Source organism: Bipolaris oryzae (assembly GCF_000523455.1).
Source record: "Bipolaris oryzae ATCC 44560 unplaced genomic scaffold scaffold_221, whole genome shotgun sequence".
Classification (NCBI taxonomy): Eukaryota; Fungi; Ascomycota; class Dothideomycetes; order Pleosporales; family Pleosporaceae; genus Bipolaris; species Bipolaris oryzae.
Window position 1 is genome coordinate 16,077 of NW_006911497.1, and position 21,628 is coordinate 37,704.

At 49.7% G+C, this 21,628-nt stretch overlaps 7 protein-coding genes across 7 annotated transcripts; 2 read left to right on the forward strand and 5 right to left on the reverse strand.

The window, feature by feature from the left end:
* Positions 1 to 725: 725 nt before the first annotated feature.
* COCMIDRAFT_107868 (uncharacterized protein) lies at positions 726 to 1,962 on the reverse strand (the record flags this gene model as incomplete). The annotated part of the gene is made up of 4 exons (XM_007694500.1): positions 726 to 1,140; positions 1,192 to 1,544; positions 1,598 to 1,726; positions 1,783 to 1,962. 4 exons carry the CDS (start codon positions 1,960 to 1,962, stop codon positions 726 to 728), a joined length of 1,077 nt encoding a protein of 358 aa, XP_007692690.1.
* Positions 1,963 to 5,319: 3,357 nt separating this feature from the next.
* COCMIDRAFT_107865 (uncharacterized protein) lies at positions 5,320 to 5,520 on the reverse strand (the record flags this gene model as incomplete). The annotated part of the gene is made up of 1 exon (XM_007694501.1): positions 5,320 to 5,520. One exon carries the CDS (start codon positions 5,518 to 5,520, stop codon positions 5,320 to 5,322), a length of 201 nt encoding a protein of 66 aa, XP_007692691.1.
* A 3,209-nt stretch (positions 5,521 to 8,729) lies between these two features.
* On the reverse strand, positions 8,730 to 10,315 carry COCMIDRAFT_107884 (uncharacterized protein; the record flags this gene model as incomplete). Its single annotated transcript, XM_007694502.1, has 3 exons — positions 8,730 to 9,525; positions 9,624 to 10,053; positions 10,144 to 10,315. The coding sequence occupies 3 exons, from the start codon at positions 10,313 to 10,315 to the stop codon at positions 8,730 to 8,732; spliced, it is 1,398 nt and encodes a 465-aa protein (XP_007692692.1).
* A 1,581-nt stretch (positions 10,316 to 11,896) lies between these two features.
* Positions 11,897 to 12,992, reverse strand: COCMIDRAFT_9386 (uncharacterized protein; the record flags this gene model as incomplete). Its single annotated transcript, XM_007694503.1, has 4 exons — positions 11,897 to 12,094; positions 12,156 to 12,284; positions 12,339 to 12,555; positions 12,610 to 12,992. The coding sequence occupies 4 exons, from the start codon at positions 12,990 to 12,992 to the stop codon at positions 11,897 to 11,899; spliced, it is 927 nt and encodes a 308-aa protein (XP_007692693.1).
* A 1,594-nt stretch (positions 12,993 to 14,586) lies between these two features.
* COCMIDRAFT_107886 (uncharacterized protein) lies at positions 14,587 to 16,338 on the forward strand (the record flags this gene model as incomplete). Its single annotated transcript, XM_007694504.1, has 3 exons — positions 14,587 to 14,615; positions 14,674 to 15,302; positions 15,368 to 16,338. 3 exons carry the CDS (start codon positions 14,587 to 14,589, stop codon positions 16,336 to 16,338), a joined length of 1,629 nt encoding a protein of 542 aa, XP_007692694.1.
* Positions 16,339 to 16,453: 115 nt separating this feature from the next.
* Positions 16,454 to 17,388, reverse strand: COCMIDRAFT_9388 (uncharacterized protein; the record flags this gene model as incomplete). Its single annotated transcript, XM_007694505.1, has 3 exons — positions 16,454 to 16,749; positions 16,811 to 17,257; positions 17,328 to 17,388. The coding sequence occupies 3 exons, from the start codon at positions 17,386 to 17,388 to the stop codon at positions 16,454 to 16,456; spliced, it is 804 nt and encodes a 267-aa protein (XP_007692695.1).
* Positions 17,389 to 18,185: 797 nt separating this feature from the next.
* COCMIDRAFT_107876 (uncharacterized protein) lies at positions 18,186 to 20,306 on the forward strand (the record flags this gene model as incomplete). Its single annotated transcript, XM_007694506.1, has 4 exons — positions 18,186 to 18,483; positions 18,537 to 19,403; positions 19,463 to 19,679; positions 19,730 to 20,306. 4 exons carry the CDS (start codon positions 18,186 to 18,188, stop codon positions 20,304 to 20,306), a joined length of 1,959 nt encoding a protein of 652 aa, XP_007692696.1.
* Between the last annotated feature and the right edge of the window lie 1,322 nt (positions 20,307 to 21,628).

A 21,628-nucleotide genomic window follows, 5' to 3' on the forward strand; every position in this document is an offset into this window, starting at 1 on the left:
GAAAGCACAGAAACTACATGCTGGTGTGTCCCAACTTCTAGGCCCGTCGATCGCGACCGTTGGTGGGGAATAATGTATGTCGTTGCCGTTTAGTGTCTAGTCTCGCGTAAAACCCATCGTTCCCGAGCCTAAGGATTGCTCCTAGATTTCTTCTTTCGTCACCCCCAGCACAGCAGGGGGTTGTGGCTTGACGCCCTTCTCTTCTATACCACTGTCTCGCGAATCCGTATTTCTTCTGAATGCTTCCCTGCATACCATCCTACCCCTTCGAGATTACGACTTCGTTCTTGGATCGTCCGCGCTGCTCTGTCGGGGTGAATCTTCTGATAGTTTCTGATCCGGACTCTTTAAGAAGTACCACGTTGCAAATCCGGCGAAAAAGACCATGTTGGCTTGATATGTGTAACGAAGAAGGGTGGTGATGCGAGCGTTCGGTCTGGGCGCCATGGTGTATGCTTCTCAGATTGGGTAGGTAGTGATGCGAAGAGGTGTTGATCAAGAGTCATGGTTGAAGGTCAAGTACGACAGTGACGTCATCCACACGCGTTGGTAACGGGTAGATCCGACCGCAGCTGCCGTCGCTGTTGTTGGCACTTGCGGACAATTAGGTTGACATTCTGCATCCAGTAGCAACGTGCTCCACAGACATCTATTCTTTTTTTTCTCAACACCGAAAGACATCAGGCTCGGGTTTGTATAATCTTGATATAATTATGACTCTACAATCACAGCCGATCGAGATTGTACTCTTTGGTGATTTTGATCTCGTTCGCGCCTAGAGATCCGGTCCGCTCAAGGGTGTCCGAATCGCTGGTCAGAGTGACGAATGCCGCGGCTTGTGGTTTCGAGGCATGCGGCATCCATTGCGAAGGTTCATTCAAATTCGACGTAGAAGAGCCACTGCTTGTCGTCCGGAACTTGAGTCGGCGGAGACCGTGACTTTCGTTGGACGCGATTGGAGAAGCCCTACGCCAGGATGGCAGCGAACGAACATTAGGAACACAGCAACAGACAATTCCGACAGCAACTTCAATAGGCGAGAAGCAGACGCGCCACCAAGACGCACCAATGGGATCTTCTTCCACGTCGCCGAACACGTTGATTGCGCAGTCGATGCGCAGGACGGCGAGGATTGTGCAGCTGCACACTGTTAATAACGCGAGGGCTGGGCTGTCGAACGCTTTGACTTACAAGCATCCGAGGAGAAACAGAATCATGACCGACCACCTCTTCTTGGCCGACAGCTCGGCTGCCAATATGGCGGGCACCGGGGCAAATAGGATGACGCTGTTGAAGAAGACATGGAGCGATCCGATGATAATACAAGATTTTTTGCTCTGCAGTTCACACTTTCCAGGTGGGTGGCACATGCTGATCCAGCCGGCGAGCGACCAGATGTACCAGATAGAGATCAGCCCTATGGAGCACCAGCAAGCGGTCTGAGCGATGCGTTTTCTCTCATACAGGCGGAGATAGGCCTTGGCGAAAGCGATTTGAACAGTGGCAATGGATGTGGCCCAGCAAATGTCGAGTGCGAATTGTAACTTGGATGCGAGTTAGCAACGAGTGAGTTGCAATGACTTGGCTTCAAACATACTCGTAGCCAGAAGCGATTTACGACGTCGAAATCTTTTGTCGGATCCGCCTTGATCTGGTCACTTGTCAAGCCCTCGCCACCGAGAAAAACCAAAACGTAAACTATGGTCACTACGACGAAGCTCATAGCCTTTGGAATGTTAGCGTGATTCAACATCAACCAACCAACCAAGCATTCAGCCTTACCAGAGCAGCCAGCATGAGAACATCCTCGGTCAGGGTGTTTATTCTTCTCACGCTCCTGGTGTACCATCTCGCGGCGACAGCGGCCGAGGCTACGACAAAGCAGAGGAGGGGTGCAATAAGCAAAGCCAGTTGCTTTCCATTGATGATGTCAAAGCGATTGTTTGTAATTGAGCCCGCCATGATGACTACAAGGCAGCTTCTGTCCTCACAGCATAACGAGCGGTTTTCAGCGGAGTCGTCGCGAAGGGGTTCAGTTGCAGCTGGAACCGGGGGTATAGTTATAGGCCCCCCACAGCGCGAGCGGCTTGACGCAGATAAAGCCAAATAAGGCGGCTTCCAGTGCCATGGTCCGGGCCAGGGCAGTGTCATGCACCATGCCCGTTGAGTTTACCTTCAACGCCCATCTGGCCGCACTCAGGGTGCTCTGACCCTGCTGGCCATGCGACATGGGGCTGTCGCTGGACGGATGCGAAGAAGGGTTAGACCTGTGATGCACGGCGCTGATTTGTTGCACAGCATGCGGGCCGACGCGGAACACGGCTAACCACGCCGCATGCCTGTCACCCAAGGTTTCCCACCTCCAATCACGCTTCCAAACGCCCCTGGCACCAACTCGTATCTCCGCTTCTGGGGTGTGTGCCAGCGCTGACGGACGAGGCACAGGATCCACTACAACATGCGCACTAGAATGGCAAAAGAAATGCCACTCTTGCCCTCTTTCCCTGGGACTGGGCCGGGCCTCGAGCCCTCTGGTCGTTTCACCACTACGCCTGATGACAGACAACCGACGTGTCCGCTACCAACATGCTCTCCCCATATCCATACACATAGCACACCCACACGGACGGGTGTGCTATGTGTGTGTGTGCGCATGGTGGTTGCGGAGCTGCCGAAAACACTCGCGCTCCGCCCTCAAGGCTAGCAGTCGTTCTCCTATCCACCATGCCGCCCCGGGCCCAACACCGAGCGCTGAAACAAGCCATTGTGTACGTCGCCTTCCGATTCGGGTCACAATGAACATGGGTTCCCAACAGCAAGCGAAGTGGCGCCTCTCACATACAGCCCAGAACACGGCCTCGAGTCAGGCCTGACCACACAGCTCTTTTCCTTTCAAGCCCCTCATCTCTGCAACACGGCATGACTGCGACGCCCTCTCGTACCTCGTAGCTGCTCTCCCAATAGGACTCCACCACATTACTCCATACACACGTGGCAAGCACGTTCTGACTGTCATCCTTCCACCCTCGAGATCGCCCGTAACCTGGCAAATCTCCGACGTTATACCGTCTGCACCGAGCAGTTTCACCGAACATGCCCTCCTAAACCACCCTCTTCCCAGGGTACCTACTTAGGGTCAGCCTTGCCCTGCCTTGCCTTACTTATTACTATTGACTGCCTGTTCCTTTCCCCGTCTTCTGCACATGTGCTTCGCTCTATTTACTCACATACATGTATGATGCGCATATGCAGCCCCATGACGTTACACAAATGCCTCGGTGCCTCACGTCCTTAACATCAACACCCTTAGCTTGTATAGTCGTTGACCGGTTACACTCCTCGCTTACAAACTCGCACCGCGGCCTTACCAGCTCGCTCACTTTCTTTTTCTTCGTTTTCCGTAGATTTGCGTCATTCAAAAGTCTGTACCCCGACCATATCCTGGCCCTATTCGAGGCAGGGATGTAGTCTCAAACGTGAGTCTCTCAGAAAAGGGCCTTTGTCCGCTGATCTGCAGCCCATGATTGGCTTTGTTTGGTCGGGGGCTCACGTCTCTACCGATAGCCACTTGTTTGCAACCATGTCCATAAGTCGATCCGCATTTTGAGCCTAGGATGCCGAGAGTCAGATACGGGTGGCGTGAGAATATAGTTTTGATAGCCTCTCTCCCTACCCCCACCACCAAAGTTTGACCGCGCTGATTCAGCTGTAAACGCAGGTCCCAGAACTGAATCGATAATCGCAAACCGATGTATGTGCAATGACGACTGTATCCCGCTCTAAGACTGCAGTGATCGACTTTGCTCGTCATTCCTAGCCAAGTGGTCCTCAGGCGGGGCACGAGGCGCGCGGACCGCCCGCCTCGAGGCCCAAGGAAACTAGGAAAACTGTCACTCTGTACAAGGGTTCGTAATAGGTCATTCCCGGTAGGAACTATTTCGGCGCAGCTGACGCTGCGACTAAGTAGAGGCGGGTTGACCAAAACAATTTCATCTGTGTAATCACATGGCGAAGTGACCATCAACTCAGTTCTCAGGAGCGCACGGCTCGGTAGCATGGCACCCACGTCGTGATACAACCCTGCAAAGACATCATGCAAGAGCAACGTGTGTGTGAGTGTGCATCTGATGTTACACTGAATGTCATTTTAGCTTACGATTACTTTCCCAAACGCTTTTAACGCTAGTGCAGATACCTATTGGAGTATCTCTGCTAAACAACAAAAGATGAAAAGTATTTTCACGATAAACTACTGCGTACACGATACGAGCTATACGCACAGCTATACAAGCAAAAATTATAGCGCATCAAGTCTGCGCATGGGTTGCGAGCCGTCTCCTTGCCTTCATGAGAAGATGCAAGTATGTAGTAAATGCTATTAAGTCGTGTATAGCATTGCGATTAGGTTTTCATTCTCTCACCTATAAATAATACTTACACAAAGCCCCATATAAACTATACTAGGACATGGTGCATAGAGTTGGCAGTTTACTACCAGGCAAATGAGACGGGTAATTACTAGGAACATTTACTTAACAAAACCAGCTAACCGTTGCATCGATCACCTACGGCGCCTTTCCCACCCACTTCTAAACCCCCAAGCACCCCACATCCACGAAAAAATTATTTCCGTGCAAAATTGCAAAGTCTTGCAGAGCGGCATGACCTCAGAGCTTTAGTTCGACAACAGGGCCTTCTTTTCGGCCTTGTCCCTGTTGCTGTACATGTTGCTTGGCGGCTCTATAGTTGTTATTACATTTCATCTATATCTCGAAGATCTTCGGGCCGCAACATAGCTTGGGTGTTGTCAAAGAGGGCTTTTGTCGGCGATACTTGCTGTCCTGCGAACGTAATTCCTCAAGTTTTCTACTTAGACATGTCTTAGGCATGTCTCAAAGAGTCAGGCGATTAAACCTCAAATGCGACCCAACATGCGACCCAAAATACACATGATTTGAGAATTGTGGATATCTTTGTTACAAGCTCCTCAATAGCGTTGTTGGCTTACTAGCACGGTGTGGGGATAGGCAATATCGAGCCCCTCCCAACTATCTGCAGTCTAAGTTGCCTCGGCGGCTGCGTTTATCTCTTCTACACCCAGTCCTCCTTTGCTGCTTGGCGTTGTTCACATTCGGAGCGACAGCCATATAGAGTATCCCAAGAGAAGAAAGCCAACTGCAAGCTAATCAGGGCAGTCCTCAACACGTTGTTTTACCCAGAGTACCACAGCACCAAGCTGAACAAGCACTAAACGATAATAAAGTCCCACAAGATTAACAGATTTCATGCTATTGCCAAATCTTTCCGCATCGCTTATTCCTAGCCCTTGAACCTGAACAGAAGCATGGCTGCAGCCATAACTGAGGCCACAGGAACTAACGCTGAGCTACAAAGTACTACTATACTTTCTGAAGGGCTGATAAGGCCCGATTGCGTCGGTTGAAACTCGTCACACGTCAACAACTGCCAGCTAGCAATGCAGAGACTACATTGAGCGTCTTGTAAGAAAAAAAAAAGCATAGAAGCTGCTGAGAGACTATGCATGCGCAAATATCCAAGTTCCTTGCTAGCTATGCTCGGTTACCGAACTGGATTCGAGCCAAGCGGCAGTAACCGCATTGCTTCCGCTCTAGCCTCTCCACCACGCGTGTCCATCGTGGTGGTGGATGGGGTTGACAGGTTTCTTCCCAGTTGATGCGTGACTAAGGCATGTGGCTAGTAAGAAGTGGAAACATTCTTACTACTTAGTTTAACATGGCCAACGTCAGCCACCGGTCAGAGCAGAGGGGCGCGTATTCCGAGGGGCTGCAAGGCGCATACGCATGTGGAGCGCCCAGGCTGTGCAGGTGGCAGAGAGCTGATGGGATCATGGTTGGCGGGGTTGTTGAAGGAAAAGAGAAAAGCCTATTGCGTCGCTTCAGGCCGGCCCCCACATTCCAACCAGGGCTAGAATGAAGGCAGGATGACACGCCAGTGTCCCAGCATGTCTCACTTGATTTGCGATCATACAAAAGCCCCCAAACTTTGATTATTATTATTGTTTTTTTTTCTCGCTTGCAGTGGTATACGCTCCGAAACCTAAATCGAGAGACGATCCTTTTCGCCTAGACGTTTTACTTCCTGGATCATAGAGGCGCGGTATTGAACGTCCCCAGGCGCTGCATGGTAATCTTCTATTCTATTTTCGTATTCGTGCAGTTGATACTTGCTTGGCCGTCGCATGAAGCTGGCAATCATCATGTCGATACCAATTTTCTTCAAAGAACTGGTGTCTTTTTTGAAACACGTTTTCTAATACTACATGACTCACTCAGCAGCGTTTAGTCACAGTTACACTCAGTGTAATGATTCAAGTACACTGCCTATACCTAGACACCTGATGCTACCCAACTAACCAGGAACAACCGATGGACAAGGTTGCTCCGGTACATGAGAGGGATGCTGCAGCTGAACATCGTCATGCGTATTTGCGATGCTAGAAATACCCTTACAGCCGATAACCTGAAACCCCGGGGGATCTTCTTAGTAACTTTGTAGTAATACCAAGACAAGGCGTTAGGCGTGCATCGTCAAAGCTTCGGGAAACCTTGATATATATCACACTGATGCAGCAATACTAGGAAGTGCTGGTCTCGCGTACGTAGGCAGGATCGGCATTTAATAGCGTCCCTGTCACTGCCCAGTTCAATCTAAGTACAACTGGGCAAAGACCATTAATGACAAGCACTATTAAGCTTCAATTAGTACCTTTTTCTCTTTAGCATGATCTGTTGACATCAAGGGAACGCATCTGCAATCTGCGGATGGGCACTGATCCTGGGCACTTGTTTAGCTGAACGGACATGAAGCTACGGGTAATGTTGGAAAACTCCTGGGATGCATCCATGCTGGCGCTGCGGCTGCTGAGAACCGAAGCAGATTTCAGGGGTCAGCCATCAACATTATTTTGATAGCTGGCTGAAAGGTAGTCTGTTTTATTTAGCGAACGCAACCGCATGGATTGCCCGGTACTATACCGTAGAATGCCCAAAATTTACATACTCAAGTCGCAATTTAACTTACTCCCGATCACAGCCAACAGCACATATTGGGGGGGGGGGGGCACTTTGAAGCATTCCCTGCGTACCACCTATCGTATACTTTGAGAAAATGTGAACAAGCTTCATCCAGCCTTCTCAACGTTGTTACCCCCTATCTAGCAACCCATGTCTATCCGCTTGAGCATAACAAAATGAAGATTTACTTTTCTCTACGGCAGTCTGTGATTCCAAATTCGTTGCATCGACCCGTACCACGAGTATGACAGAATGTATACAAGAGGACATAAGGCGCATACAACGCAACCCTCAAAAAGCAACATTTCATCTTCATACCAGCTTCCCTTCCTGTGAGCCAGTCATTGTCACTCTTGTCTCTCTGTATATTGCATCGTATGTGTCGTATGTGTATCAGGTCACGTCGGATACGAAACAGCAGAGCGAGGAGGCAGCACGTGACGAGATGATGCAGATACTGCTGCGGTGTCTCTCTCTGCAGGGGGTTGCTAACAAGAGGCTAGATGACTTGAGGTCCATATGTAAAGTGCAGTCATACATGACACCCGAAAGGAACTTTGGTATTGGCGGATGCTCAGGTAGTCCACTGTGTGTCGTTAGACATTAGACGTGGCTTGCATCACTGTAGGCCCTGGGCTTCGCCCGTCGGTATGCCCCCTTGGAGGCTTTCAGATAGGACATTAAGCACGTGCCTACATACACTACATAGACATGACTTGTAAGTCATCACTCTACTGTACCAAGGCATTAAAGCCGGGAGGATGATCCTGGATCGACGCTGCCGATTATCCGCTCATACATGCTACCAGTTCAAGCTACCATAGCCGCATTTTTTTAGATTCCCGTGTTTATGATCCCACGGAGCCCATGTTCGCAATCCTGTAGTTCGTGCACTACCAGCTACAAGCAGTCTCATTTCCTTGACCCACTTTACCCAACCTCATCTGGCATGATATCACGCAGAATTTTCTTCCTCACGCCATCCGGGAATATTCAACCACGGCTTTGTATAACACAGTGTCTGCAATACCTTGTACGTACATTACCGGACAACAAGCTAAGCAGTGGGTAGCCATGCGGTGGGTAGTCATGGTTACGAAATGAGCGTCAGTGCCGACAATTCTTCCGTATTACCGTCTTTCAGGCAAAAGAATTCTCACCTGTTGGATACGGAAGGGATACAGGCGCGTACGTGCGTATGCTATTGAGAAGTCATGGTAGTGACCCAGAGTTATGGAAACTGTGCGTGGTCCATGAACTCAAATTGGTGCGTGTCTAATCTTTCAGTGTTGATAGGCTGTTTAGCCCATGGTGGAGCCGTGTTGCTTATGCGGTTACATGAATAAATTTGGCAGACTGTCATGCAGCAATGTATCCTTGAAAATATGCACTTTAGGGTAACGATTAATCCAAGTCCCCACACTAAATCACCTGTCCAATGAAACTTGAGATAAGACCAATACTCCTTTCAGGTCCATCAGATTCATTTATTGGTTCCTTACAAACTTGGTTAGACACTTGATAAGAAGCTCATTTTGCCAGAGTCACGTACAACTACTATCCTACACAACATGTCATATCAATCAAGAATTGAATTGATGGAACAAAGCTCCCAGAGCGAAGACATTAAATAAGCGTTCCTGTGGACGTAACCATTAAAGCATCTAAACGTAACTAGGACGAATTGCTGTTATCTGCGCACGAAAACGCAGAATCAATCGAACCATCTTTGTAGGCATCCTTGATCTGAACAATCACACCATATGTGCCTCCAACAGTCAGGAATGCAGAGAGACCGATAAACGCAACGTGCAACAAGTACATCATCTTTTGTGGAAATGACCCTCTCCAGTGGTCGCGGTGGTCGTAGATCCACAACCAGCCCGGATAACCAATTCCTAGGGGAGCAAACGCAAGACTTCCAGCAAGACTGAGTAGGTAGTTGAAGATTGGCACTCCCGAGGCGATCAGAAAGCTGACAATGGTCATGCCGCCAACGCATCCAAACCACGTACCCCAATGGACAAACGTGTTGGACTGCAGATGTCTGGACTTACGCAGGATCCTGACGAAAATGTACTTGGCACCAATGTGGACGTAGAGGGCACCACTGACAAGCAGTCCAATGATACCGATTCCGTATGCTACCTTTTTGATGGTAGGTCCAGCACTTCCCAGGGACGGCGAAGCAACCCATTTACCACACCATTTGTATACAACCAGACTGAAAGACAGATAGGCGGCACCGACAAAGGTCATGCATGTCATTACCGACCTGCCAAAGTGGCGGGGATTGCGCATTTCTGACATGACGGGGAGGAAAGCAGAGGTGGCGGCTGAAGAGCAGAAAATCGTACTTGAAGCTGTGATGCCAGCTGCAAATGTTGGATGGCCGATAACATGGTATCCGAAATCATAAGGACCGGTTTGAGGTGCTGCAGCAGGGCGATCGCGGGTTGTTACTCCAACGCTGACGTTTGTGTAAGCCAATTGCAAAAAAAAGAGAGAAATAAGATTCTCTGCTAGCACGCGCCGAGCTGAGCAGATCAAAGATGGAAAAGAACTTACACAACGATGAAGACGGCAATGAAGACTGAAACAAAACCAGCCCAGGTGATCCAAGCAATCTTCTCAAACTTTCTCACGCTTGCACAAAGGCCGACCATAAGCGTTGCAATGAGCGAAAAGTAGTTTGTGCACAGCGAGTGGTTGGAGAGCGCATTGAGTGCAGTCGATACACCCACGATACCCGATGCCGCCACAATAACGAAGGCGACCAGGAAAAGAACACCGGTGATTTCCTTGACGATAGGTCCGCCAACAAGCAGACCCATATCAGCAATGGAATGGCATCCCGGGTGCCGCATGCGAAACTGTCCCAGTACCAACGCAGCCCACGTATTGACAGCTTGCCAGCCAATGACATTGATAGCACCCGGCAAAGCACCAAGGGTATACATGGCCGAGGGAATAGTAAGCACACCCGTTGCGAAGATGACTAAAGTTGCACAAGTCAGCAATTGCGCGAAAAAAAAATGTTGACATTCATAACAACCTCCCCCCCCCAAAAAAAAGTTTCAAATCTTACTCTTCAACAGAATCATAGTCGTTTGAACCCATCCCACGGTACGGAAATCCTCATACCCCTCCCCCTTCTTAAACACCTCATTGTCATTCTCAAGGTCAGACTTGGTCTCACCGATACTTCCAGAGCTATGGCTCGGCGCCGGTGCAATAACATCCTCGTTCTTCTCCGCCATATTTCCGCGAACGCGACTGGACCACGAAGCAACAAAAGCAGACCAGGTAGGCGAGGGAACCAAAACAAAACAAACAGCCCAGAAGTAGGGGGGTGGGGCCGTTTATATATATATATACAACCCTCTCTGATATATAAAAACAGAAAAGGTTGAAGGAAGAAGAGAGAGAGAGAGAGAGGAGGAGAGGTAACAAAAAAAAAACCCTAAATCGAATAAGGTGACGCTCAATTTATCTAAGCGTTTTTTTTCTCTGGCTGCTGGGTCGACGGGCGCGGCCGGTGGGTGGGAACCCCCCCCCTCTCTCCTCCCCAACCTCGCTCCCGTGTGCTGGTTGGCGTTTGATAGGTATCGCACAGGCACCCTGGTGCACCCTGGAATGGGACGCGAACTCACCGTAGGAACACCGAGCAACTAAGCATGGGTTAATAGGGGACCAAGAGCAGGTAGCCCGGGTTAGGCGAGAGTTCTAGAGCTTAGTGGGCTTGGATGGGATTTCATTTTTCTGCAGGTACTTGAGTAATGTGCTTCTAAAGAAAGGGATTAGGATTATTTCCCCTAAGATTGTTGTTATTTGGACGGGATTCTTTTTTGTTGTAATAGGGTATAGATTGTGTTTTTTTTCTTAGACATATTTGGGAGGAGGAAAAAAATCCTGGGCAGAAAACATGCTACTTACTCCAACATTCTATTCCCTCCCTCCCTCCCTCTCCCTCTCTCTCTTTCTCTTTTGGGAGAGGGTCACAATATTATCCCCTCCTATCTCCCATATTCTTTAGAAAAACGTTTTACTAAATAATAACATGACATATTCCTTCTAGTTATCTCACTCGAGCACATCGGCACCCATGCCTCCCATCCAAACCCAACTCAATCAAACCACCCAATCACCCTCCTCAGCGCGCCTCCCATCCAACGTGTGTGCACGTCTACATTACACCATGAGCAACACCCGCGCTCGCGCTATCGCAGAATCCGGGGGTGGGATGTGGGTCGCGGAAACTTACGGCCCGGAGGGAGTTTGGAGGTGGCCCCGCCCAGATATGGGATTGTTGCAGCGGGGTGTGGCGGCGGCTCGGAACAAGTTACTCCAAAACGTTGACGTGTCACAGCCCTGCAAACCCTGGGATGGATCCAATAGGGATTTGTTGGCCCGCTAGTCCTTGCGACGGAGTAAGAGGATTTTTGACTTACTCCTACTTACACACACGACTTACCCATTTACTCCAACAGGTGGATGACAAGGAATATCCTGGGGAAACTAGTTTGTTGGAGATGGATTGACGGGTAGAATGGTACATTGTGTAAGATTGCTAAATTGATGCATGGTTTTTGTTGTCGTGGGTGTTGTTGGTGCGCACACGGAGGATGATTGCCGCCTATGGAAATGGCTCTATTGGACATGGTTGGTGACTCGTTATCACGAACGGCATATTATGTAACGAGCGAATAACGATATAGGGGGGTTGAGTCAAGATACCTGAGTGATTATTCTGCATCGAACTATGATGATTAAGCCAAACTAACGACGCGACAAAATTCGATATGATATCAAGATAGCTCTAGGTCAGCCATGTCCTTTGTTTATCCCTTCAGCTTCGCTCCTACGGGAGCTGGAAGTAGGGCACCTTCAGCTGGCGCGTTCTTCTTCTTGAACTCGTCCACCATCTGCTCCATTGTTACAAACTCGACGCCCTCATGCTTCTTGAAATGTTCAATCAATCTTTCGTGCATGAGAAGCAGGTGTGGTCGCCCAGATACATCAGGGTGAATTGTCAAAGGCTATTCATGTCATGTTAGCTACGACTATGTGATAGCAGTATACAGCTTGGTGAAAACTTACAAAGATGAACTCGTCATACTCGCGATAGAAGTAGTCAAAATGGTCCCTCCAGAGATCTTCAGTGTCACGTGCATTGACAAAGCCGTGGCTGTTTGGAGAGCCCTTGATGAACATGTGCGGTGGCAAGTCCTAGACATTGTATGTTAGTCAATGTGAAGGCCAAATGGGCCATGTCGCTCTTACATCAAGGTACCAATTGGCAGGAATCTCTACGAGGCCAGTGTCTTGACCTGCAACCAATGGCTTCATCCAATCCTGAGCTTTCTTCTTGTAGTCAATCTTGGTCCATGAGTCGCCAGTCCTTAGATAGTAGGGTTGGCAATCATGGTGGCTCATGCTATGGTCATACTCAATGCCATATGAGAGTAGCAACTCGGCACCTTCACGGCTTGTCTCCCACCTTTGACGATCGTTAGCATGGTACACAGACGTATCATGTTAAAACGAATCATACCATGGAGCCACGCTGCCCCGAGGAGGCTTTCCAGCAAACTCGGTCAGCATGCGATATGTCTTATCAAGGACATCTCTCTGCTGCTCAAGGCTCATGTCAACAGGGTTCTCGTGGCTGTATCCATGAAGGCCAATTTCGTGGCCAGCATCGCGTATAGCCGCCATATCTTCAGGGAAAGTCTCTAGACTGTGCCCTGGAATGAACCATGTGGTCTTGATATCGTACTTCTTGAACAACTTTAGTAGACGCTGGGTGCCAACAGTTCCCGCAAAGAGCCCACGACTGATGTCGCTGGTACTGTCCTGTCCGCCATAGGACCCCAGCCAACCACAAACAGCATCGACATCTATCCCATAGGAGATGAGGACACGCTTCTTGCCCATTGTTGCTGGATGACGCGGAAGGTGGGGTATACTCTCGAGTAAGGTACTTGATCGGGTCCGCAGAAAGTGTTATCAACTGAGATTCAATGCGAATTAACAGGTTGACCGGCTGTGCCGGAAGTTGATCTGCTTATTACCTTGATACTGAGCCCAGAGAGCTATCGCGGGGTAACGAGCAGATGGAGGGGCACGGCAGCCGATAGCGACTAGTCGGCGTGGTCACGGGAATCGGGGCCCTGTTACAGCGCCCGACCCTGCGTACCACCATGTGTATCCTCGCTTATCTTATCGCAGCAACCCCAACCTCCAACCTCCAACCTCCAATTATATCCGGTCGACCCAGAGGGAATGCATTCGGCCCAAGTGGCGGCGGTGTACACACCTCCACAGCGCTCTTGTTACGAGGCGTGTTGTGAGATGCCACGATGGCGCCACATGATCTCTCGTGCATGTGCGGAGCCGATCAACGTACAGGGGGATGTTTGAGAGCATCGCCCAGGTTCGGTGACATCATCCCGACACAAAGAGCATAGCTTCTGGAAGCAGTGTGAAGAAGCAAATCAGCCTTGTCGGTGTATTGCGAGTCGCTTCAGAGAAGATGATATCATCCGTGATGTGCTTGCATGTGGCTACTAACTCCTGCTATTGGGTCTTCAGGCGCTTTGAGCAAGTCGTACCAGAATTATTTATACATGTTACCGGTACACGAGTCAGTCGGCAATATCAAATAACCAACTGTGGACAGTCAGGGTCTCTAGGCAGAATTATATACGGCTGCAAAAGATTGATTGGTTCTTTTTGACTGAGCGAATATTGGCAGACGATGCGCGGGTCGCCGACAGCACACATACACCCAAGAATCTAGTCGGTCCAATGACCATATTGAGAGTAGAGGGTCATTGCGGGTATCAAATGCGGTACCGCCTTCTCTGGGTGCCTGCCAGTGTCTCTTCTGTAGAACATGTGCATCTGATAAGTGCCGAGGTGGAATTCCGTTGACCCCTCAACTTCAAACTACCCGTGATTGCTGACAGCCTGAACATCACGCGATGGTCATGAGTAACCTTGTGGCAAAATCTTACTTTGTGTTTGAGCTATGTAGACATTCAAGCTAGATATGGTTATGCCCTAAGCCGATCACAACTCTATAAACGGATGGAAGAGTCGCTTTTGGTTAAGGGCATGCAGCAGGTGTAGTCTAAAGAAGCTAGGTGCAGACAGGAAAGAGGACATGTATCCAGAGTGTCGGAAATTAACTTACGTAGATTGATGAGCGGTAAGTTAGTCATCTACTTGGGATATTGAACCATCTGTGTTACAAGCTCATACTAGATGGACTAGTGTCGGTACCCACTTTAGCGTGCGTGCGTCAGTTGGGGTCGGTTGGAGAGACTATCACATCAGCGTCCTTTGAAAAACCATCGACCCTCCACATCTTCAAATTCAGTGCTATTGGCTGCATTGTACGTAAAATATTCCTGCTTATAATAGAGAGTTGGATGCTATATACATCGAGCAGCTCAGCGACTTTTCAACTGCAAATTCAGCCCTTTGAACAGTTTTCCTTTGTGCAGTCATACGTCATCTGTTCAACATGTCCGTCTTCTTTGACTCCCCAATCAGGTTTGTTCCATTCCGGCTATCGAATCATGAGATTGATGGTATGCTGACACGTGTATAGTGAAAACCTCGTGGCTGAGGGTGAGGCAGAGTCGGTATTGAGCAGCATCGGCGTCACCAATGGAATATTACCCAACGAGTCACGCGATTACCAACAACTCCTGGCTGCCGTGCATGATGTAGCTCAACATGTACTGGAATTGCCAGACTACGCAGCACGTGCAGACTTCAACAAGTACCCAAGAGAACAACTCCACCGGCCATCAAAAGACGAGCAAGACTATGGCAACGCCTGGGCTCATAAATTCCTCATCCGCGGCAATCCGGAAGCGACTCTACTTCGAGGCAAGACAGTCTGTCTCAAAGACAATATTGCAGTTGCTGGTGTCCCACAATTCTTTGGAACAGACGCCATTCCGCCATGGACTTCCGACTCTGATGCCACAGTAGTCCGACGAACATTAGACGCTGGTGCTGATATTGTGGGAACAACAATATGCGAGAACTTCTGCAACTCAACCTCCTCGTTTACTTCGGCACAAGGGCATGTAGACAATCCATATGCAGAGGGCTTCTCGGCTGGCGGAAGCACGTCAGGGGGCTGCGCTGTAGTCGGCGGCGGACTTGTCGACATTGCGATTGGTGCTGATCAGGGAGGCAGTATCCGTGTGCCATCATCGTTTTGTGGCTGTGAGTATATTACGCTTGTTATACAACGCCCCCTGCTATGGCAGTTGACTAATGTACGGCGATAGGTGTAGGACTAAAACCTACTCACGGCCTGGTCCCATACACAGGCGTATCGAGTGGCGACCCAGTCAGTGACCACGCTGGGCCTATTGCAAGAACTGTCAAAGATGTAGCTCTATGCTTAGAGGCTATCAGCGGGAGAGACGACTACGACGACCGCACTCTCGGTGCACCAACACATGGGTCAACACACTACGCACAACGACTTCAGAACTCTATTGCTGGGTTCAAGATTGGTGTTCTCAAAGAAGGATTCGAGCACAGGATAGTCGACCAGGAAGTGTGTAACACTGTCCAGAACGCGGTTGAGTCCTTCAAGCGTCTTGGTGCCACTGTCGAAGAGGTGTCGTTGCCTCTCCACCTCGAGGGACCAGCCATCTGGACTATCCAACAACGAATTGCTGGTACTCTTGGCATGTTAGGCTATGCACACGGGCGAAGAGGTCTATTCTCAACAGCCTACGAAGCAGCACGGCAACCATGGACAGACGAATCGTTCCAGAAACTCTTCCCATCAACCAAGAATACGATCATCAACGGTCTATCACTCATGCACAGCTACCCTGGTCTCTACGCTAAAACGATGAACATTGCACAGCAACTGCGTGACTCATACGAAGAACTTTTCCAGAAGTACGACGTTATTGTCATGCCCACAACACCTTTTGTGGCACCACCTAATGCAGACTGGAAGCGTGGAGATCGGCCAATGGATGCGCTCAAGCCAAGCATGGGTATAACGATTAATACGGCGATTTTTGACGTGACTGGTCACCCAGCCATGTCACTTCCTGTGGGATTCGCACCGTCGAATGCAGATGCACAGATCATACTACCAGTTGGCATGCAACTGGTAGGCGGCTTGTGGCAGGAGCAAAAGGTGCTGGACGCCGCTTTCGCTTGGGAGTCAGCAAATGACTGGAAGAAAATCGGTAACAGAATGGAGCAGGAATCGAAGCTAGCAACAAAGCTATGAAGCGCCATGATGGATGATGGATCAGTTGGGCGATATCCTTGATGATTTGCTGGGAAGCAAAAATGTTCTGTTCTTCTTAAAACTCAATTCGACCTTGAGGTCGTACGTAGCTAGACTAATTGATTGTGTAACCACCGTCGACAACGAGCGCATGGCCTTGGATGAACGATGACTGGGAAGAACACAAGAAAAGAACTGCATCAGCAACTTCTTCAGGCTGGCCCATTCGTTTCATGGGAGCAATGTTAATAGCGGGCTTCAGTGCCTCGACCATGGCTGGCGAAGTGGTGGTCATGGGTGTCTCAATAACACCTGGACAGACACAGTTGACGCGTATGCCGCTATCGGAGTAGTCGATGGCATTAGCACGGGTCATGTTGATAACGGCAGATTTTGAAGCGCAATAGGCGGCTACGCATTTCTATTAGCAATCGATTATCTCTAGAGTCGGCCCTACTTTGGAAGGACTGACCAGCACCCGGCCTAGCGACTACACCGAGTTGGCTCGCGATGTTGACGACGGCGCCTCTCTGTTTGGGATGTTCTGCGAGAGGCTCTTGCTTGAGCATGTTCCTCAACTGAGCACGAGAGCTGAGCCACGTGCCCCTGTAGTTGATGGCAGTCAAGCGGTCGAAGAAGTCGGTGGGCATGTCGACTGCTTTGACAGTGTCGCCCCCTAGAATTCCAGCGCAGTTGACAGCGTAGTCCAGCCTCGTGAAGTGAGCGGCTACTTTGTCCATGAAAGCATTTACAAATTTTTCGTCGGCAATGTCGCCGGCTTCATCGAGGACGCTCGCAGCGGGGTTGATGCGAAGTATGGCATCCTTGGTGTATCGCAGGGTGTCTGGGTTGATATCGGTAATGGCGATTCGAGAGCAGCCAGAGCGCACAAAGCCCTGAGCGACAGCGGCGCCGATACCTACATTGATAGCATGAGATGAGTATGCAATGTCCGTGTCACGTGCTTCACACGACGACCGCCAACGTACCAGTCCCTCCCGCGCCCGTTACGACGGCGACACCAGGGAGCGATCTCACAAGCGACGACATGTTGGTGCGGAGAGAATGTGTGTCCAGTCAAGACTACTGTGTAGTGTAGCGTAGTACCTAGTAGTATACTTGCCTGTGCCGCTTGATTTGATCGACACACATGGTTATCTCGGCGTGGCCGCCTGTGTGCAAGGGGCTTGGAGTAGACGCTGAGGTACCCCGCACGCCAGCATTGGCCAAGGCGCTAAAGAAAGGGACATCTTGGGCGGGACTTAGCATAAGACCCACGTCGCTCCAATTCCTCTCCAACACTTGCCGCCACATGCATAAACTCACCCACACTTGTAGCCATTGCTCGAGAAGCTTCAAGCGAGCAGAACACCTGACCCGCCATCTCCGAACGCGTCGGTGCCTCCAATTGAGCGCTGCTTCGTTGAAGCAAGCCTACAGTAGCTGATGTAACGACCTAGATACCAGAGAGAAGCCATATGCCTGTCGATGCGGCGCAGCTTTCACGCGACGGGACCTGCTTACCAGGCATTGGCGCATTACGCACCATGCCAACAGCCCCGATGCGGCCACGTCAACATGCTCGACTGAGACGACAACAGCAATTCATGTAGCCGCGCCTCAACAGCACCAAGAACCGTCCCATGTGCGCACAATCGCGTCTAACGCGTCGACTGTCCCTGCCACAGCGCCTGCCGACTCCCGTCTTGTCGTCCAGCCCCACGCAAATCATGTCGATTTACACGCCTCCACCCGCGTCTATCAGAATGCCCCGTCCCAGTTGATTCCCCAGGGTAAGTCCTATCTACTCTTTGTCCAACGTTAGCATGGCTCGGTGCGCAATTGGCATGCTGAGTAACATTTTAGACCTGCCTCCACCGCCCCCGTATCGTGATGAAGGGCTCGATGACTTTCGCGACTTTGTCAACTTCATTGATGGCGTTGGCTTGTCTGCGCAGTGGACGCCTGAGTATGATTATGACTGGATGCGAATTAGCGAGCCTCAGCCCGAGCCAACAAGGGCTTCTCGCGAGCCGCAAACATCTCAATCACCGGGTCCTGAGGATATCGGTACCCCTTTTAGCACGTGGCTGCCATCGGCGCCAGCTGACGATCAGGTGCACCTGAGATCACATTCAGAAGATAGTGAGTCTTCTCTTGCAGCAATAAACCACAGCCGTGTTAACCAAGCCTTCGAGATCCCGGCAATGAAAGGACCAGAAGCGGAACTTACACTGTCACTGATGATCATCGAAACTTTCTGGTATCACTTCTTGGGGCCTTTCCTCCTCCCATATCAAATTTTGAAATCCCATCTCGACATACTCTTACTCGCTACATTACCGCCTTTTTCGGCGGCTTCCATTCACATTTCCCCTTCATACATGGGCCAACTTACAGCCCCTCGACATCACCCCTGGAGCTGACCCTAGCCATGTGTGCCGCTGGAGCACAGTATTGCTTTGAGCGAAAGAGTTCGGAGCGTCTGTTCCAGACCGGCAAAGCCATTGTTTTTGAGCGTCTACGTCTGGAAAAGGCACACTTCAGCCCCCAGACAATGGCTTTGGTCACTTCTAACAATGAAGTTTTGTCAGACGTTCCACCTACAAGTAGACGGACAGGTCCATGGTCACCACTTGATATGGCAAAAACATTACTCATTTTAGTGGGATTTGCCACATGGGAAAGGACGGGACTACTGCAGCAAGCTTTTGCGTTGAGAGGAGTGCTAGTCCAGGCGCTTCGGGATATTGGCCTTCAGGAACGCGAAACGTGCCTTGGTGGCACTTCCTCCAGATCGGCCATGTGGGACAATTGGGTGCAGAATGAGTCCGCTAGACGTACGAAGCTTGTAGCATTTTGCTACATCAACGTACATAGCATTGCTTACAACATCAACCCATTGCTCTGGAGTAGTGAGCTGCAATTACGGCTTCCTTGCGGCACACAGGAGTGGCAGGCTCCCAGCGCTGCACAATGGGTGGCCCTACAACGTGATAGCAAGGAAGAGCAAATGCAATTCCAGCAAGCCCTGTCCATACTCCTTCAAAGCTCAACACACGAAGGTGAGTCACCGCTACGGTCAATGATTCTAGCTTTCAGTGTGATGCTAATAGTTTCCCAGAGCAAGTACATCCCATTCCCAGTCCTATTGGTAACTACATCCTTTTACATGCACTACTACAACGGATCCACGTGGTGCGCGAGCTTTCGTTCCCTGCGAATTCTCCTGCAACCATCTCGGTTGCTGAGATGCATGTAATTGGACGCGCTCTTCGTGGATGGACTTCACTCTGGCAACAAACTCCAGAATCCATGCTCGACCCAAATAATGAAAGCGGGTGAGCAGAATATTTTTCCAATGCTTTCATCTATGCGCTAACATGTCAAGGCCTATCCCGTTTACGTCAAGCGCACTTCTTGTAGTGGCGTATGTACGCCTCTCATTAAACATTGGACCATATCGGCATCTGGAATCCCGCGACGCAGACGTTATTGCAGCCGGCCTCATGCGCGTTCCAGATATAGAGCGCAACGACATGCTCTTATCCGCACTATTGTATTCCACTCACGCACTCAGTATCCCGGTGAGACTTGGAATCGATCGAGTTGCTAGAAGCCAGGCTTTCTTCTGGAGTGTTCAGCATGCCATATCAAGTTTCGAATGTGCCATCTTCCTGGGGAAATGGCTCTTCTCTATTCCCAGGCCCTTTCGTGAAGATATGTTGTCTCGATCAGAATACCGCATACTACATTGGGTGCGCTATATCACCGATGAAGCGTATACGGTGATTGACTTCGAGGAGACTGAGAACAGTGATGGCCTTCTACGAACTCCTATCGACCCACCTGTACTGGGTCTTGCAGTTTTGAACATATGGTCTCGTTTCTTCCGTGGTAACAGTCAATGGCAATTTGTTGTGAATTTGGGGTTAAGCTTGGAGAGGTATATCAAACTAATAACGTAAAAGTTGTAGTCTCTACATCTATGAGGACCTTTGTCCGGAATACCAAGCTTTACCAAACATCTGCCGATCCGTAAAGCAAGTGTAGTTGCAGTTGCATCAATACTAATCTTGGATGAACTACTAATCCAAGAGAGTCCTGATATCATTTCAGACTGTGCCTAAAACTCTTGTCGCTAAAAAAGGGGGCATATAGTGCAGTCTGAAGTGTACCAGTTTCTGAATTCGAGTCGAGGCACTTGGCTGAGATAAGACCTACAAATTAGGTAAGCTGTGGCATTTGGTTGGTGGGATTCCTAATAGGAGGTGAGCTAGCATCTTATCGAAACATTCGCTAGCATAGCCTACGAGGAGCGAATGGGAGCGGTACGGTGTCTTGAAGTTCCGTGCAAGATGTGAAATTGAAGAGATGGTTGCCTCCTGCTCTGTAAATATACGCTTGTCTGTATTCGATGTAAAAGGTATTCGCTCACTTCGAATACCTGTCCAAGCTCATGTGGCAGCATGCGAAGGAGCTCGTTCTCGAGAAACATAATGGAACGATCTTGGTGGCCTGTGCGCGAGAGGTTTTCTGTCACTTTAAACTAGCTTCGTATTCATGTGAATAGAGACATCCGTAGCTAAGTATGTCTATTTGCTAAGCATCATATAGGATGCTCTGGATTCTCACTTAGGATGATCCACTTGGTATCACTAAATTCACCTATACATGCTGTGTCAATCATATTTCGAAACACTCATCACTCCTACTGTGTACGCCCTACTCCTATACGCAGAGTGGTCTCAACCTGCTGTGCTAAGAAGCAGAACCACTATTCTGCGAGACGAACTGGGTGTCTCCGTACGTACTGACACTGCAGATTGTTACACCGTTGGGCCTACAGAAATATTTGGTTACCCCAGGTAACGGGAGATCAGGAAGCCAGCAAAGAACCACTGGACTATGCCGTTTCTGGTAACTAATGTCCGCTTCTTTTCGGACCCCTACAGAGGCGAATGCAGGGCGTTTCTACCGAAAAGTCGCATAGCTAATTTTGGGCCAATTTTGCACCTCACCCGCGTGGCAAAGGGCCAATGGTGCAGCACGTTGGAATGGGCGCGCATCCTTCGAGATGGAAGCGGATGCAGGCTGCCGAACCAGCCCCGCAAACTCCTTCCAAAATCATGTAACGTGACGGATAAGCGAGTCGGTCAGGCAAGCGAGTCGGTCACCCTACCAACTTTGCGCACCTCTGCGGGCATATATCTCAACAACACAATAGTATAACAAATATAGAGTAACAGAGTGAATTAAGCAGTACTATTAGTATCTTTCTTACACGTAC